Below are 18,851 nucleotides of genomic sequence, written 5' to 3' on the forward strand. Positions count from 1 at the left end.
ATACTATGTATGGTTTGGGCTTCCCGGGTGGTGCTAGTGGTAAAGAACCCACCTGCCAATTCAGGAGATATAAGAGATTCTATCCCTGGGTCAGGAAGATCCCCTGGAGGAGGGCATGGCAACCCACTCCATCCAGGATTCTTGCCTGGAGAATCCCATGGACAGAGGAGCCTGGTGACCTGTGGTCCATAGGGTTGCAAAGAGATCTTTACCATGAATCCTGAGAAGTGACTGTCCTGTTAGGATTCCTTCAAAGGCAGTCTAGCCATCCATGCTTTGCATGCCCTGGAAGGACCACTAGGGAAAGGTGCTTGCCACAACATCCATATATCGACACCATGCTCCAGGACTCCCCTATCTCTTTGGACAGGGTATCTCCCCATCTTTGATTAACTTCCCATCTTTAAATTTCATAAAAGGTCCTGGCGTTATATACGTGTTATGCATACAATGACTGTCTAGCTTTTAATCTGAGTCCATCTGATAACAAGCAAGAAAATGGAGCTTAGGATACCTGAGTGAGTCTGTGTGACTTATATGAATATAAAGGGACAGGCTCATTATCATTAAATTAATAGATTCTAGAAAATACATAAACACTTTAATAGCACTGAAATCTTAGGGAAGATAATATTCCTATCTCTTTGGAAAAATCAGGTGATTGTTTAAATCACTGTGCTCTTTGCAGATCCACTATCCAATAGTCCTGGCCCGGAGAGACTTCAGCTTTCCCGTGTCATGGTTTGCCTTTTCAGTTTGTGAAGGGTAGATTGTTAGTCCTGAGCCCCAGCTGGTCTCCCCGAGATACATATTTCTATGGGAAACTAAAATTGCACAGAAGCCAAATACGAAGATAGGAAATGATTTTAGCCGCACAGTTCCGTTTCTACTGGGCCTGTCCTGATTTGCTGTAAATCAGCATGAGAACCAACATGTCTTTCCCACTGGACTAACAGCCATCTCTCTTTTCCAGTGCTCTGTTTCCTGTGGTGGTGGAGTGCGGATTCGCAGTGTCATGTGTGCCAAGAACCACGACGAGCCTTGCGACATGACAAGGAAACCCAACAGCAGAGCTCTCTGTGGCCTCCAGCAGTGCCCATCTAGCCGGAGAATTCTGAAGCCCAACAGAGGCACGATTTTCAGTGGGAGAAAGCTACCAACACCTGACCCCTTCAAACCTGTCCCTCCAACTACACCCAGTCCTAGGATGCTGACTACACCCAGTCCCAGGGTGCTGACTACACCCACAGTGCCTGGGGCTCTGGGCACAAGCACTCCGACAATGAACAGCCCTGATCCTACCAGAGCCTCCAAAGGAGACCTGGATGGGAAGCAGGAGCAGACTAGTTCAATCCAAACTGAACTGGACACACATAATGTCATTTCCACTGGAAGTACTTCCCAGCCCATCCTCACTTCTTGGTCTTTGAGCATCCAGCCAAATGAAGAGAATGTTTCCAATCCCAACACTGGTCCTACCTCAGAGGGAGACCTTGTCATCACGACGACGAGTGGTTCTGACTTGTCAACTTCCAGCAGTGCTGTGACTTGGCAGGTGACTTCATTTTACAGTCCCTTGACCAAAGAGCCAGAAATGGAGATTCACAGTGGCTCAGGGGAAGGCAGTGAACCATCTGAGAAAAAAAATGAGAACAACTCTGTGACATGGACCAAGATCAGAGTACCTGGAAATGATGCTCCAGGGGAAAGAAGTACTGAAATACCACTTGGACCTCCACCAACACCTTATCTTGGGGGGGCATCTCTATGGCCACCCTTTAGCACAGTATCAGAAGGACTGGTACCCAGCCAAAGGCCCATTAGTCTCAAAAATGGAGCATCCAGAGCTGAAGGGACGGTCACTGAAAAGCCAGCTAATACTCCACTCCCTCTGGGAGGAGACCACCAGCCAGCATACTCCAAAAAGCCAGTAAACCCTCACCCAACAGAACTTCCAAGCAACATGAATCTAACACAGAGTTCTGGACCAGTCCTGACCAAGGAAGATGCAACAAGTCTGATGGCTGAGGGATTTTTGCTGAATGCCTCGGATTACAAGCATCTCTCGATGGGACGCAGCCCTGCCTACTGGATTGTTGGAAACTGGAGTGAGGTAAGAATTCTGTTTCTTACCCAGGCCTGATTCTATATGGAATTAGCTAGGGGTGTTGCATTTCTGTGCAGATTTCCAAATGGACTTGAAAAAAATGAAGCAATCAGGTCCATGCCCTCACCTCCCTCTTCACCTAACTCCAAAAATAAGAAAAAAAAAAAGTCCAGGGAAAGAGAACAAATGTAGTGAGATAGAGTGAGGAGAACCTAGAACTAAATCAGGAGACCTGAGTCAGCCAGTTATGTGACAGGAGACAATTCAGTCTGCCTCTCTGAACCTGCTTTTCAACAGCAATGGAGCTAGTACAAATCACCTCTTTTCTCCAATGTCCCTTCCAGCTACAAACTGTAAGAATCCTATGATGAAGGACCAAAGAATCCATAGGATTCAAAGAATCCTATGGGAGGACCTGAGTTCACATTTCATTCAGAAAGCCAATGTTGCACAGTTGGAATGGAAATCTAAAACAAAGTTCTTTAAAAGAATTCTATGCTTACTTTATTAACTATTTCTTTTTTTTTTTTTTTGGACTCAGTGCTTCCTTGTATTAAAAAAATTCTTTTAAAAAAACTCTTTTTGACTCATAGAGTAAGAAGAAAATAGAGTGAGAAGAAAATAAACATGATGGCAAAACATTGGTTCCTGTTTTCAGGCTTCAGGAATTTGGCTAGATATTTGTTTCTCCATTTCTAGAACTAATTACATCCTTTGAAGCATCATAATCGTTTTTCACCCATTTGCATTTTCAATGCACAGTATTTGAACTTGTTAAAAATAAATTGACAACTCAAAAGAAAACTTTGTGGCAAAATAATCACATGTTCAAATCATTCAGCAATTTTTATGACGATGCATGACTCATCTCTCTAGCTAAAAAAGAAGTATTAGCAGCTAATGTAAAGATAACAATACATTTAATTTACAAACCATGTTGATTTCCAAACCACTTTCATATGTAGTCTCCTATTTTCTCCCTTTCATAGTCCTGGGGAGCAGGTAAGCTCTCCATTTATACCAATTTACAATTACAGAAACTAAGATTTTTAACAGTTAAGTGGCTTGTCTATAGACATGTCAATTGGAAGATGAGCCTTCTAAATCTTTTCACTCTAATCCGCAGGCTCTCTAGTGAATTTTAGCAGCAGCTGACAAGTTCACTGTTTAAATTCTGTTGTATGAATTAGTCAGCATCATTGGTCCTGAAATCGACTATACTGGCAAAGAATAGGTAAATGCTACCTTTCACCTTTTTTTATTTGCATTCAAACTATGTTTTCACGTTGATCTATTTTGATTTCTAAAGTGAAATCATGTTCATTACATTTTCTGTCAATGGAGAATCATCTTATTATCTCCTTTTGCAAGTAAAAAATCCAGTATCAGGAGGACAAAAAAGATTTCCAGGCTTAGAGTAATCCAATTTGTTCAGAAAAGGAGAGGACTGAGTCTCATGATCCCTGACATTTTGGTCAGATTTCTTTCCGTTCAGTTCAGTTCACTCAGTCGTGTCCGACTCTTTGCAACCCCATGAATTGCAACACACCAGGCCTCCCTGTCCATCAGCAACTCCCAGAGTTTACTCAAACTCACGTCCATCGAGTAGGTGATGCCATCCAGCCATCTCACCCTTTGTCATCCCCTTCTCCTCCTGCCCCCAATCCTTCCCAGCATCAGGGTCTTTTCCAATGTTAGCAAAGTCTAATTGGGCTCTTAATGATGAGGAGGAAGTTGACAGTGAATACGTATGAAGTGTGTGCCATGCTTTATAGAATGACTTTATGCTAATTCTCAGTACAGCCCAAGGAGATTGGTAATATGGCCTCCATTGTTGAGATGAGGAAGAGCTGAAAGGTGAAAGCTAGCCAGAATCACACACACACGCGCATGCACACACGGCAGAGATCTGAACCTAAGCAGACAGACTTCATAGCCTATGATCCATTGCTTTACAATCAGAAACATCACCACTCTCTCTGCCTTCTGTTACATTTGTTTCTTCCTTGATCATATGACCCATAAAAATAATGCCAGTTACATCGTAACCCTGGGTAGACAGATGAGAAAATCACATGGTTCATAAGAAGCTGCTTTCAAATAACATTGAGGGCGTGTGGTTATTTTTGAGCTCACAGGAGCAAATGGCCACTGAAGTGGATTCAGCCAGCCTAGATATTTGAAATTAAAATGTACTGTGTAGGTTTTATGAATGATATCATTTCACATAGTACCCTCAAAAGGTATTTTTCCTTTCAAAAACATGGGTCACCCCTAAAGAACTTAAATAGGCTCATTGTCCTCTATCCAACAAAACAGTCTGGTCTAAATTAAACAACAAAGAGAACAAGTTATGGAAACTGAGGCTACCTGTTAATTTGTAAGATTTTGTTAATTAGTCAGTGGAGATGAAGTCTGAAAGCACCTTCTGTTAAAGGCACCGTGGGCCTTGAGAAAAATACAAGGAGGACAAACAGAGGCTGAAAGACTAGATGGAAGGCATGTATATGGTATCAATTTAAGAATAAAGTGTGAGTGACATATTGTACATAATGGCATATGTACAATATTTGTATGTACTTAGAAGTCACGCACAGATGCACACGTGAGAGGTGGGCTGTTGTTAACAAATAGAGCCAAACGAGTTATGGTTCACCAAAACAGAAGTTGGTTTCTCACTCACATAATAATACATGGGAATTCCATGTCTGCAATGGTAGCAGTAAAGAATGAGGCTCTGACCCGTGTGCGGTTATTTGGGACTTCAGCCTGACAATGGCTCTACCATCCTCCCATCTTCAAACTGGCCCTGGGGTCACCATCCTAGTCACAGTCAGGAAGGAAAAGAGCACAGAGGCTCTCCCACAAGAGGTTTTATGGGCCAAACCTAGAAGGGGGCATTTAGCATTTCTGCTCATGTTCCACTGTCTAGAACTCAGTCATTTGACCCAAGCAAAGTGCAAAATGGATAGAAAACATAATCTAGTTGAGTGCCCAGGAGGATGGGGAAAAAGGATCGTAGTGAGGATCTAGCAGTCTCTGCCACTGAATGACATGTGTGTTTTAGGTATAGCCCATTCCAGAAGCAGTGAGAATAAGGGATATGACATGTTGGGAGGATACTGCAGTAGTCTAGATGAGGAATGAGAACTATGACAAGCATGCTTGGGATGAAGAGGGAAAGATAAATTCAGGAGACATGGGGAACTTAAAATCAGTAGGACTTTGTGAACAACTGGATGTGGAATGTGAGAAAAGAGGTGTAGAGGAGTCTGTCATGACTATTCCATTGGAATCTTGGGTAGCCAATGGGTGGTGCTCCCATAAACTGAGATATCATACAATGTACAGAAACAGTGAGTTTCAATAGAGACAAAGAAAGGATGATGAGTCCAGTTATAGATTGAGTTTAGTTGGCAGGACCTCTGGGCTATCCAAAGGATAACCAGCAGATGTTTGTGTATATTTATCTGAGGTTCTTGAGAGTGGTGAAAACTGGGGATGGCATTTGGTAGCCATGACCAATAGGGAGAAGTTCAAACCTTGGAAGTGAGCGAGGTCATCCAAGTACAACCTGTAGGCTGCAAACAGGAGTGGCCTCAGGATGGGACTCTGGAAAAAAAACATTTTAAGAAGCTGGCTGACAAAGAGATCCCATGTGAAAGACTAGTAAGGAACAGTCTACTAAGTAAGACTCAAATCAAGAGGTGTGGTGCCACGGACATCAAGCAACATGAGAACTGACCGTGGACCTAATGGATCTTACAATGAGCAAGTCACTGGTGACTTTTGGGGAACATTTATAGTATTAAAATGGAAGGAGGCACTAAAGTGCACCCCAAGGAGAGACCCTTTCAGATGAAACAGTCCTCACATTAGGAGTGTTAATAAAGTTGGACAGCTCTTCTCGGTCCACAGAATAATGCATTACAAAAGTTTCATTAAAAAGTAGCTTTGGATGACCTAGAAATTAGTTTCCTTTCCCATCCTCTTATGTAAATGTGTTTTAATGCTTTTGTCCTGAGGATATTTAATATGTTAATTAATTGACAAGTGTTAATTAATCTAGTGAGAAGTTAGTATATTCAAACAAAGTAAACCTAATAGAAGTACCTATCAGCTCCAATGACTGTTTAAGCCCAGAGGTTAATTGAAACATTCTGATTATAGGCAGTCAAGATACAAAGAATTAATTCTATCTCCTGTCATCCTTTGACTTTGACAGAAATAAACTGTCTTATTGAGTACATCCTCGCTCACCCAATATTTGGCAACCATTGGAGCTGTTGGGAACTATTAATTCTAGGCAGTTTGGCTGGAAAAAGGGAATTGGCCCAGACTGCAGAGGGTTTTTCAGAGAAGGCACTGGCAACGCACTCCAATACTCTTGCCTGGAAAATCCCGTGGATGGAGGAGCCTGGTGGGCTGCAGTCCATGGGGTCGCTAGGAGTCGGACACAACTGAACGACTTCACTTTCACTTTTCACTTTCATGCATTGCAGAAGGAAATAGCAACCCACTCCAGTATTCTTGCTTGGAGAACCCCAGGGATGGGGGAGCCTGGCGGGCTGCCGTCTTTGGGGTTGCACAGAGTTGGACACGACTGAAGTGACTTAGCAGCAGCATCAGAGGTTTTTAAAGCTACAAGGTATTATGAAACTAGAAGTTGACGTTTGGCAGAAGTCCCCTACATGACTGGGCTTGGTGCCTGCTCCCTTTAAGCATCTTTTGAGACAAAGTGTTTAATACACAGAATTGTCTGAGAGGATCAGGATTCAGAATGAAAACTTTGGGTTGTGAGTTCCCCACTGTCCCCTGATTTTTTATTCTACCCATCTCTGAAGTTGTTTCTTTAGGACTATCCCTCCCTAGAATGGTCTCATTGGCCACTCAGTCAGATACCTTAGGAAGCCCAGGATAACCATTGATATCCGGCTTCCCTGTCCTACTAGAAAAACCCTAACAGTTTTTTGGGCCTGTGTCTGTCCTCTCATCATGTCTGTCATCTTCTCTTTATTTCCTGTTTACTTGTTGTTTAGTTGCTCAGTCATGTACAACTCTTTTGCAACCCCATGGACTGTAGTCTGCCAGGCTCCTCTGTTCATGGATTCCCCAGGCAAGAATACTGGAGTGGAATGTTCATTGCCGCACTGTTTATAGTAGCTAGCACACGGAAGCAACCTAGATGTCCATCGCCAGATGAATGGATAAGGAAGTTGTGGTACATATACACAATGGAATATTACTCAGCTATAAAAAAAGACTGCATTTGAGTCAGTTCTAATAAGGTGGATGAAACTGGATCTTATTATATAGAGTAAAGTAAGTCAAAAAGAGAAACACCAATACAGTATATATTAACACATATATATGGAATTTATAAAGATGGTAATGATGACCATATATGCAAGACAGCAAAAGAGACACAAATGTAAAGAACAGACTTTTGGACTCTGTGGAAGAAGGAGAGGGTGGGACGATACGAAAGAATAGCATTGAAACATGTATATTACCATATGTTAAATAAATGACCAGTGCAAGTTCAATGCATGAAGCAGGGCACTCAAAGCTGGTGCTCTGGGACAACCCAGAGGGATGGGGTGGGGAGGGAGGTGGGAAGGGGGTTCAGGATGGGGGGGGACACCTGTACACCCATGGCCGATTCATGTCGATGTATGGTGAAAACCACCACAATATTGTAAAGTAATTAGTCTCCAATTAAAATAAATAAATTGATTAATTAAAAAAAGAATACTGGAGTGGGTTGCCATTTCCTTCTCCAGGGGATCTTCCCAACCCAGGGATCGAGCCCGCGTCTCCTGCATTGCAGGCAGTTTATTTACCACTGAGCCACTGGGGAGGCCTCAATGAACAGGAAGTAAAAACATCGTGTCTGTCATCTCCTCTTTATTTCCTGCTCATTTAGGCCCCATGGTTTCCAGTCTGCTGCTGGGTGGCATATAGAAAAAAGCAGGGATGCTTTGTTTATTACTGTGCTGGCGGAGGGGCTGATGCCAGCATTCAGAGTCTAGGAGCCAAAGATCATGAGGGTCCTGTGACATTTTGGGAAATCCAAAATGCCAATAGCGCCACAATGGTCAAGAATGGTGGACACTCGGTTGCTACTCTTGTTAGGACCCTTGCCCTTGCTCTTGCAATTGCTGGTCTGGGTACTTACTATCTCTCCTCTCCCCAGTGCTTTCCACAGATCATCACAAGCAATGTATTGCCATATTACTCTTCCGAAAGGAATTTTCTAATTCCGAACACCTAATCATAAATTGCTAATGTCTCTTCATTGCATATCAGATCATATAAAGTCCACTCTAATATCCAAGAGCCTTCACATCCTTGAATAGTTCAGCTTTCAACATACTATGTCCTATGCCTTCACCCACCTGCTGCTGCTGCTAAGTTACTTCAGTCGTGTCCAATTCTGTGCGACCCCATAGACGGCAGCCCACTAGGCTCCTCTGTCCCTGGGATTCTCCAGGCAAGAATACTGGAGTGGGTTGCCATTTCCTTCTCCAATGCATGAAAGAGAAAAGTGAAAGTGAAAGTGAAGTCGTGCCTGACTCTTAGCGACCCCATGGACTGCAGCCTACCAGGCTCCTCCGTCCATGGGCGTTTCCAGGCAAGAGTACTGGAGTGAGTTGCCATTGCTTTCAGCAAATCTCAGCTGCTCTGTTTCCACTAAACCTTCTGCTCATCTCAGCTCAGTGCCTTTGTTTCCATGGTTTTCTCTGCCTGAAATTTCCTTCTCCTTCTTTTATTAATAAATCCTACCTGTTCTTCAGTATCAAGCTTTGAGCTGCTTCTTCCATAAAGGCTTTCTTGCTCTTTAATATTGGAAGTAAGTTCTAAAGTTCCTTAGCATTCAATCAGAAATCTCTCTTACCTTCTCCTCCCACTTTCTGTCCTGTGCTGAAGGGCTGTTCACAGCATATTCCTCTAACTATTGTGATTTCAAATATTAAATGTGTATGTCTGACTCTTGGTGAACCCATGGATTATAACCCACCAGGCTCTTCTGTCCATGGGATTCTCCAGGCAAGAATACTGGAATGGGTAGCCATTCCCTTCTCCAGGGGATCTTCTTGACCCAGGGATCAAACCCAGGGCTCCTGCATTGCAGGCAGATTCTTTACCATCTAAGCCACCAAAACCAAGTTCATATTGTGACTAGACATAAAACTTGAAAGCAGACATTCTGGTTTTGAGTATTAGCTCCATCACTTACTCTGTATGTTCTCTCCACACTCATGTCCTCATTTTTAAAATGAGGATGACAATGCCTGATTCATACGATTATTATGAAATAAGAGGAATAACTGTGTAGAAGAGTGTCAGGCATATAGGAAGTGCTCAATAAGTATTTGCTTTGCAATATATTACAAGACAGAAGACTCAGGAGCTTCACAGTGTGCATGGGTGTGGATCGCGTTGTGACAGAAGATCACTTCTCATCTCATTGCCTCCTCATTCAATCAGATCCCCTGGACCAGTCAATGAATTGTATGCTGTGCTGTCATGTAAATGGAAGTGACAGTGTAATTTTCCACAGTCTTTCCCAGCAGTTTTCACATGATTCTGATATAGCCCTGCACAGCAGTTCCAGTTCTTACCCCAATACCTACTCCTTGACCTGGTAAATCAGTTATCACAGGGTCACTGGCTGTAACGAGGGAGAAGGTTCCCAGGACAAAGAGAGGCTGTTCCTCTGCCTCCTCAGGATCTTCTCTGCACCCCCAACTCCCAATTTTAAACCAACATAAGAGATGATCAGTGGAATCCCCTTTTGCTTACTGCATTCTATGAATGTCCTCTTGTCATCTTTGTCTTTGGACACGTTTGCTCCCTAAATAGAAATTGTCAAAAAGCAATTAAACAAATGTCTGCTCACATCTGAACCCTACAGGACTAGACTCAGAGCCCCAGAGACATATGTTTATTTACCACATAAATATGGCACAAAGAGCTATAGACATCACTTGAGATGTACCAGGGTCACCACTAACCTGGGAATTTGGTCTCACTAGCTCCTGTCCTGGGTTTGGAACAAACATTGTTTTCCTCCTTGCTATGGTGTGAAATTAACATTGTAATGTCTGTGTGACCTCGAGCATGACTGCTAAGCTCTCTGCGCCCCATTGGGACTCATAACGCTGACTTTGCAGGTGTGCTGTTTGTTGTTGTTATTCAGTCGCTCAGCCATGTCCGACTCTTTGCCACCCCATGGACTGCAGCATGCCAGGCTTCCCTGCCCTTCACTATCTCCCAGAGCTTGCTCGAACACATGTCCATTGAGTTGGTGATGTCATCCAACCATCTCATTCTCTATCGTCCCATTCTCCTCCTGCCTTAGATCTTTCCTAGCATCAGGGTCTTCTCTAAAGAGTCGGCTCTTCACATCAGGTGACCAAAGTATTGGAGCTTCAGCTACAGTGCTATGTTTAATAGTAGCATTTGTAGAGCACTCACTTTGTGCTTGGATTAACTCGACTGTTCTCACAGCAACTTAATAAATGAGGTCCTAGTGTTATCAGCAGTTTTACTTGCTAGAGAAGTTAGGAAACCACCAAATATCACACAGAATTCTAATTGTATCCTGAGTCTCCAAGGTTAGAGAAAATATAGGAAAAGTACCTGTTGTGTAGTTTTATCCATTGTCTATTACAATAGTGCTATATAACAACCAACCATAAAACCTCATTAAACGTTCATTTTTTCCATGAGTCTGTGGGTTGCTGAAAGTGTCTTCTGACCCAGGCTGAGCTTAGCTGATCTCAGCTTGGCTTGTCATGCATCTGGTGAATGGTTGGCTGAAGGCTGGCTGGTCTGGGATGGCCTCAGCTGGATCACCCAGCTTGATTTCACATGATCTCTCATCCTCCAGGTTAGCCAGTTTTATTCTCATGGCAGAGACAAGGGTCCAAGAGAAAGAACTGAAACAAGCAAGATTTCTTAAGAACTTGCACACCATCATCCACTGCAATTTATTGGCAAAAGAAAGGTACAAGAACAGTCCTGATTCGACAGCTGGGGAAATACATTCTATCATTTGATGAGAGGAGCTGTGAAGTTCATTGCAAACAGCATGGGTGTGAACAGTGGGGCCCCTAGTGCAATGAGTCTATGCACTTCAGCTGTTATTACCTCTAATATATATTATGTATATAGGGTTCCCTGGTAGCTCAGCTGGTTAAGAATCTGCCTGCAATGTAGGAGACCCTGGTTTCATTCCTGGTTCAGGAAGATACCCTGGAGAAGGGATAGGCTATCCATTCCAGTATTCCTGGGTTTCCCTGGTGGCTCAGCTGTTAAAGAATCTGCCTGCAATGTGGGAGAATTGGATTCAATCCCTGGGTTGGGAATATCCCCTGGAGAAGGGAAAGGCTACCCACTCCAGTATTCTGGCCTGGAGAATTCTATGGACTGTATGTATAGTCCATGGGGTCACAAAGTGTCAGACATGACTGAGTGACTTTCACTTTCATATATTTTATATATATGTATTATGTGTATTATGTATATTATGTATTATGTGAATATATGTATTATGTGTATATATGTATTATGTGTATATATGTATAATATACACACATACACACACACACATAAGTCTATGGAATGACTACGAGCTACAGGCACACTGCTACATTTCATCAATGCTGTTCATGGAAAGGGAAGAGTAGAAAATAGCCTAGGTCAACAGTGTTTTCAACTGGCTCATTTATGGAGGTAAATGTGCTTCCCTGGTGGCTCACTGGTGTATATACACACATAATACAGTGCTCAGTTGCTCAGTTGTGTCTGATTCTTTGTGACCCCATGGACTGTAGTCCGCCAGGCTCCTCTATCCATGGGATTTTCCATGCAAGAATACTGGAGTGGGTTTCCGTTTCCTTCTTCAGGGGACCTTCCTGACCCAGGGATCAAAGCCACCTCTTCTGCGTTGCTTGGCTGATTCTTTACCACTGAGCCACCAGGGAAGCCCATTTACCTCCATAAATGAGCCAGTTGAAAAAACTGTTGACCTAGGCTATTTTCTACTCTTCCCTTTCCATGAACAGCATTGATGAAATGTAGCAGTGTGTCTGTAGCTCGTAGTCATTTTATAGACCTTCCGCTCAGGATACTTTTTAAAGGGAAGCAAATTTCCATTTGCATTGGGTTTTCCTTCCACATAGAAATCAGGGATTCTCAACCCTGGCTGCTTATTAGAATCACCTGGGGTTTATTTTTTTAACTACTCCTGCCTGAGCCCTACCTTCTGCCATTCAGATTGTTTGGGGCTGGAGCCCCAGCGCTGGTAAGTTTCTGAAGCTCTGCATGCAGGTTTAGTGAGTAGCCAAGATGGAGCCCTATGCCCCCAGGGTGGGGTGGGGTGTACCTGAGGAAGCAGCCCTGAGCCTCTGTCATCTCTCCCTCCTCCCGGGCAGTGCTCCACCACGTGCGGGCTGGGGACCTACTGGCGGAGCGTGCAGTGCAGCACCCACGTGGATTCCGACTGCGCCACCCTGCAAAGGCCAGACCCGGCCAAGAGGTGCCACCTCCGTCCCTGCGCTGGCTGGAAAGTGGGAAACTGGAGCAAGGTAATTGATCAGCTCAGCCGTGTTTCGGGGGGCGGGGGCGGAGGGACTTACACCAGCGCCGTTTGCTATAGCAGCTTTCCTGCTTCCCTTCCTGCCTCCCTTCTGCCCTTTCCTGTGATAAACTGGCAGATGAGTGAACCACAGGCGTTGCCATAAGCCTACTTTCCGCTACACAATAGCCTTAGAGCAAGCACGGATTTTCATTAGCCCACGTGTTTTTATCCGCTTGTCCTCCCTTACCGGATAAACTGAGAAAGAAAGAAGTTAAATTTGTGTAATTTAATTTGCTTGTCCAGCCTGCGACACTATTTCTAAATTGCTTAAACTTAACGTTATAATTAATAATGATACATGAGCACATGTATAATTAAATCATGGTTCAGCAGCTGCTCACAAAGCATGGAATTTGCCAGACTCAAAATGAAAAGAAAGCTGAAACATCAAAGCTTGGTCTTTAAAAGTGTCTTTCCTATATTGATTTCTTTGAAGTGTGATGTTCCTGTCCTTGCTAACTTAGAGTGGTTACTTATTTCTCTGTGCTGCCTTCATAGTCTCTGGTGAAAGGCTTTGTCAGGTCTTAGGATTGGTCAGCCTTGGTTTTTCTGGGCAGCAATGAGGCCCAGACTGCCTGTCACTGTGATGGGGCTGAGCCAACCCCTGGGGGATACAGATGCACCCAGGTCATAGAGACACTGGTCAAGGTGGAGTTCAAAGCCACTTGGCAGGAGGGGTGCAGAGGTGTGAGCTGTGCATACATCCTCTGTTGCCAAGCACACCTCCCATACCCCCTCACACCAAGACACCTTGTAGGCACCTGTCTTCTCTCTGAGGAGCTAGTTTCCCTTAATGGCCTTAACACAGAAGGAGAAAGAGCTGCCCAGAAGTTTGGGGAGGCTGGCATCTGTTAGCACCCTCACCTGGTGGAAAACTCAGGTCCCCAGACAAGCAGGACCATGAGGTATCTCACTGGCTGTCTCTGGTTCTCCTGGCAGACTTACCTGACAGACAGGAGCGGGCACTGTCATTAATCTGCAATAGGCCCCCTTTCCCAAAGAAAGGCTCTGATCTTTGGCAAGAGAGAGAAAGTATGGCTACTCCCTGAGAAAATCACCACACATTTCTTTGATTCCTGCCAACATGCCTTTCTTCTGTTCTCATACCGTTTTTCTTTAAGGAATGAATGCTGGTTCTGCATTTTTTTTTCTCTTCCAACTCATAACAAATTCCAAAAGGGACCAAATGCCTGGCTACAAATTCTCTTCCTATCCAGAAAAATTTCAAGAAACATTTCTGTCCTTGACCTTGCCAAATGTTGACCAAGTCCTTAAGTTCCACTTTCCCATCACTGGGACTAATCCTTTACTTGGAAATTACATGGCTCATAAAAAAGACAGATGTGTGAAATAGCTCACACTTTAAAAAAGGTCAGTCCAGTGTAAAATTCCAGGAATTCTAGCTGATATAAAACTGGAATGGGAGAGCCAGTAGCTCTTGGTGGGGTCAGACCCCCTAAAGGAAGCCCTGCTCTGGCAGCTCATCCCTGCTCTGTCAGCCTCTGGGTCTCTTCTCTGTCATGGCCAGGAGGCTAACCAATATACTTATTAACCCCTGTACCACTCCTGGTGTGTTATAGAAGCTATCTTGGACACATCACTAAGTTCTGCCAGAATGTGGCGACCACCATATCTAAACTCAAATCCTCAAAGTTACTCCATTCCTGTCAGTACTGTCCTATCTCCTCTCTCAGGATAATAGATAAACCTTATGTCAGAGACCCCATTTAAATACTTAAAGTCAATTGCCTTGACATCTGTTTTTTTCTATCATTAGGAATATTTAATGCGGAACTTCTATTTTTCCTAGAGATGTTGATTTAAATTTTATCTTAGACTTTGGTAACTGAATGACACTATATTTTGGCAGCTTTTTGACTGCCACATTATTAACCAGTCCGTTTGGATGTCTGAAGTCTAAATCATGTACTAGGAAAGATCTGAAGGGCATCTTAGTTTCACTGTTCTGCTGGGACTCTTAAACTTACTCAGAGGCAGACCTCCAAACCTAGAGTAGGAAAACATACCCCTGATTTTACCTTTAAATATCCAGAGTTAGTTGTTTTTGTCATTTTAGTCGCTAAGTCTTATCAGGCTCTTAGTGACCCCATGGACTGTAGCCCACCAGGCTCCTCTGTCCATGGGATTTCCCAGGCAAGAATACTGGGGTGGGTTGCCATTTCCTTCTCCAGGGGATCTTCCTGACCCAGGGCTCAAACACATATCCCCCACATCAGCAGGTGGATTCTCTACCATCTGAGCCACCAGGGAGGCCCATCCAGAGGGTTTAGATTCTGCCAACTCGATGGTTTTCCTTTTCACAAACACTTTCTCAGAGGGACGAATTCTAATTTGATCTTGAGTCTTTCTGCATTATCCCACCAACCACAAGCCCAGATCCAGAGACACTTTAATCTCACAGGACTAAGGGTATGCCACAGCCTCACCTGAAGCTACAGGGATCACACCTGAGGTCCTCCAGATTACTCACCAGAAACTCCCCACTGCTGTGTGTGCAGTCTGAATTGCAGCTGTTTTACAGGCTTATGTCTCCAGCACCATTCATCTCCTTGATGGAGTCCTGATAAAACTGCTGTGGACATTTTCTCATATTTGTGACAGTACAGTGAGCCTGTGTATTAAGATCTCTTCCTTTACAAAGTCCAGAAGTTGTTTTTGGAAAGGCTTGCTTCTTCTTCATGCACTGATCTATCTGAAACAAAGTTAAGGTAATGGTCTTTAGGTTTGTCCCAGAGGCATATGGAGAAAGCGGAGTTCTACAGAATTGAATCCTAGAAGCAGCCCCGGGCCTGGGATCAGACATGTCTGGGTTGGCAGCCCCACTCTGTCACCAAGGGCTTCCCTGGCAGCTCAGATGGTAAAGAATCTGCCTGCAATGCAGGAGACCCGGGTTCAATCCCTTGGTTGGAAAGATTCCCCTGGAGGAAGGCACGGCAACCCACTCCAGTATTCTTGCCTGGAGAATCCCATGGATGGAGGAGCCTAGCAGGCTACAGTCCATAGGGTCACGAAGAGTCAGACACGACTGAAGCACACTAGCACACACACACTGTCACCAGCATAGGGTGCTAATCCTTTCTTCCAGCCTCTTAGGAGCTTTAGTTTTCTCACCTCTGGGAAATGAAGTACATCATGTGGCCTCTACCAACTTCATAAAGTTGTACAAGTCAAAGAGTGTTCGTGCAACCACTTTGTAAATGGTAAAAGACTGTTCAGATAAAGCCTTGGGTGAACTTTGAGCTCTGGGTAAAGGCTAGGAGTAGTTCTCAGGTGTTTACTAACTTCTGGCTTCCTGGACTTGGGGCAGGGGACTGTCGACAGGGGGCAGTGGAGTAAGTCCTGTCAATCCATCAGGGCTCCACTCCCCAGTACTAGGCAGTCAGGTCCTCCATGAACTTTGGCAGATGACCTACCTTGTGTCCTGGCACTCACCAATTACCACTACATGCCTGACACTGCACAAGAATTTTAGGTGAACAATTTTATTTTCACCTAGTAAAGGACCTTCTTTATAATTCCCATTGAGGAAGTGAAGGCTTAGAGGGTTTAAATCACTAGCACATGATCAGTTGGTACTGATACTCTCAATTCTGAAAAACCATCAACTGGGGGAACACTCGTCAATGTAATGACAGCTTTTCAGAAAGAAAGGAAACACTGCATAATAAATATGTATGTCAGTTTAAGATGCATGCCAATTTCAGAACATTAAAATTTGTCTAAGGAGAAAAAACTGATTCTTTGATTCTTGTGCTGAAAGAAATGCAATAAGTGACAAAGATGAGCTTAAAAAACCTTCAGTTGGGTTTGACACCAAAGTTATGCATCATCACACACTTCCTGACTGAACATTTTGACTGTACCTCCGGCAGTTTTGTAAACTGGTGATTTAACAACTTCTTTATTATCTCTCTCAGAATGATAACTTCTCATAGTTCAGTCTAACAGATTTTGATTATTTCTGAAATGAATCAAAGATTTTTACATTTTCTTGGAATGATCTGTCTCCCCACCTAGGCAGTGTTGCAATTTTATTTTAACAGTAGCTGACTTTATTATCTGTCAAATTTATTGGAAAATAAAAGTGGCAACCTTTTCTTATGACCTTGAGTTTCATAATATTCAGTGCTACGTTTTTTTTTTTTTTTTTGGATCTGAACTTTTACAAATGAATAATATAGGGAAAGAGCCCCTGTCTAAGTACAGACTTTCATCTATAACATGTTCCCAGAAACATATTGAAGCCCAAAGTGTAAAATTTCATAACAGAGAATTGTATGTTATAGGGGAGCTTCTGTGCCCAGAAAGCAAAAATTGACCAGCCAGAAGGAAAATAATACACTCAAAATCACTGCATTTATTTTCTTTTGGTATTATTTACTGTATGTCTAACCTATTACCTGCTCTTGGAAGCCCCAGGTGCTTTAGATTAATGGAATCCCTAAGTGAGAAAAGAACAGAAATCAAAGAAAGCCTTTAGACTTACAGAAAGCATGAACCCAAGACCACTTCAGCTGAGGAGTGATGTTCAAACCATGAGATCCTTTATCATGGCCCCTTCCCATCTCTCTTTCTCCATCCGTACCCTCCACTCTAGCATTCTGATGGACATGTTCCCAAACAAGCCTTGTTGCTTCACTCCACTTGCATATGTCATTCTTTCCACCTTGAATGTCCCCCACACTGTTTGCCAGCTGAGTGAGCATTTACCCATGTTGCATGATACAGTTCAAGGTTTGGCTTCTCCCTTCAAGCCTTTCCTTCTTCGAGTAAAATCAACCACCTCCTCCTTTGTTCCTTCACTGGATCATGAACAACTTATGACATATCATCTTTATGACTGTTATAATTGACTGTTATAATTTATGACTGTCATAATTGCTGTTCTTTTCTCACTTATTCATTGCATGACTTTTTCCTTCTGCTAGATTGGCATACAGAAGCTGGCACATAGATAAGTGCCTAATAGTAGAGAGGAAGTGAAGTGGGGATGGCGTGGGGGAGTAGACAGATGAATGACTTTTGGTGCTGTTCAAAATAGAATTTTTGGAATGAATTATTTCTGAATGATCTTAAGAGTCTTATGAATCTGTTTAGTATTAGGAAAGAAGCAAAAAAGAATTATTTCCATGTCCTTGCTTAGTACTTCAGGAAAGCAAGAAAGTATTCTGCAACCAAAGCATAATACAAGCCCAATGATCCCATACACTTATATCACTCTAGAATATGGAAGAGTTTAATCATCCAATTTATTTTCTTTTTAATGCTGATGGAGAAAACGGAGGCTCGTAGAGCTACAGTCACAAAGCCACTTAGTGTCAGGGTGATACTTGAATGCAGTCTACTGACTCCCAATTCCAGGTTGGTTAATTTCACTATACTCATTTGAACACTAGGTAGGAGTCCAACATGGAACATGTGTCAGGATGGCTCCATAAATCAGAGACGACACAAGGAAGAACTGGTTGTGAGTCTTCCATTTTTCTTTCTGCCAGTGGCTCCTGTAAACTAAGAGGAGTCTCCATTCTAACTCAGTCGATTTGCCTATCACATCAGTTAAACAGACTGACGTGGGAACCGGAAAATGGTTAGACCTGTTCGGTCGCACGTGGGCATTAGCCAGTCCTTCTATTCTCCTTAGCCTGGCTCCTGTCCTCAGTCTGGTCCACAGGCTCCAGGTTAGGAAAATAGGAATATAAATAGCTCTCCTTTAGGGCAATAAGAAAATGAATATAGTAATTGGCATTCGACACACCAAGGCAGAGCAGTTTTCAAAGTGGAGTGATTTAATGCCCTGCCACTTCCCTCCTGCTAACTGAGTCAGAGGCCCTTCCGAAAATGAAGTAGAAAAGTCACAGATTTAGTGAGTGCCTCCCCTTAATATTTACTTGAACATATGAACCAACCTCATTTCCCACTGAATGTGAATGCACTCTTTGACAAAAGGGTAATGCTAATGTGAAAACTCTAGGAATAACAGGTTGTAGCAACAAATGAAAAATAAGAAAATAAACCCCCATTGTACACTATGTCTTGTAAAATTCCTATCCCTAATAAAGAGCCCTCTTGTCTTAA

General features: G+C 43.2%; 1 protein-coding gene across 6 annotated transcripts in view; it reads left to right on the forward strand.

Annotated features, from left to right (window-relative positions):
* The window catches only part of ADAMTS12 (ADAM metallopeptidase with thrombospondin type 1 motif 12), a 384,678-nt gene that overhangs the window by 328,487 nt on the left and 37,340 nt on the right, over positions 1-18,851 (forward strand). For all 6 annotated transcript variants that reach the window (XM_055554960.1, XM_055554962.1, XM_055554961.1 and 3 more), the window contains 2 exons: positions 974-2,113; positions 12,550-12,702. In XM_055554960.1, coding sequence (XP_055410935.1) covers positions 974-2,113; positions 12,550-12,702 — 1,293 coding nt within the window. The remainder of the gene's footprint in view (positions 1-973; positions 2,114-12,549; positions 12,703-18,851) is intronic.

This window comes from Bubalus kerabau, chromosome 18 (genome assembly GCF_029407905.1).
Source record: "Bubalus kerabau isolate K-KA32 ecotype Philippines breed swamp buffalo chromosome 18, PCC_UOA_SB_1v2, whole genome shotgun sequence".
Classification (NCBI taxonomy): domain Eukaryota; kingdom Metazoa; phylum Chordata; class Mammalia; order Artiodactyla; family Bovidae; genus Bubalus; species Bubalus kerabau.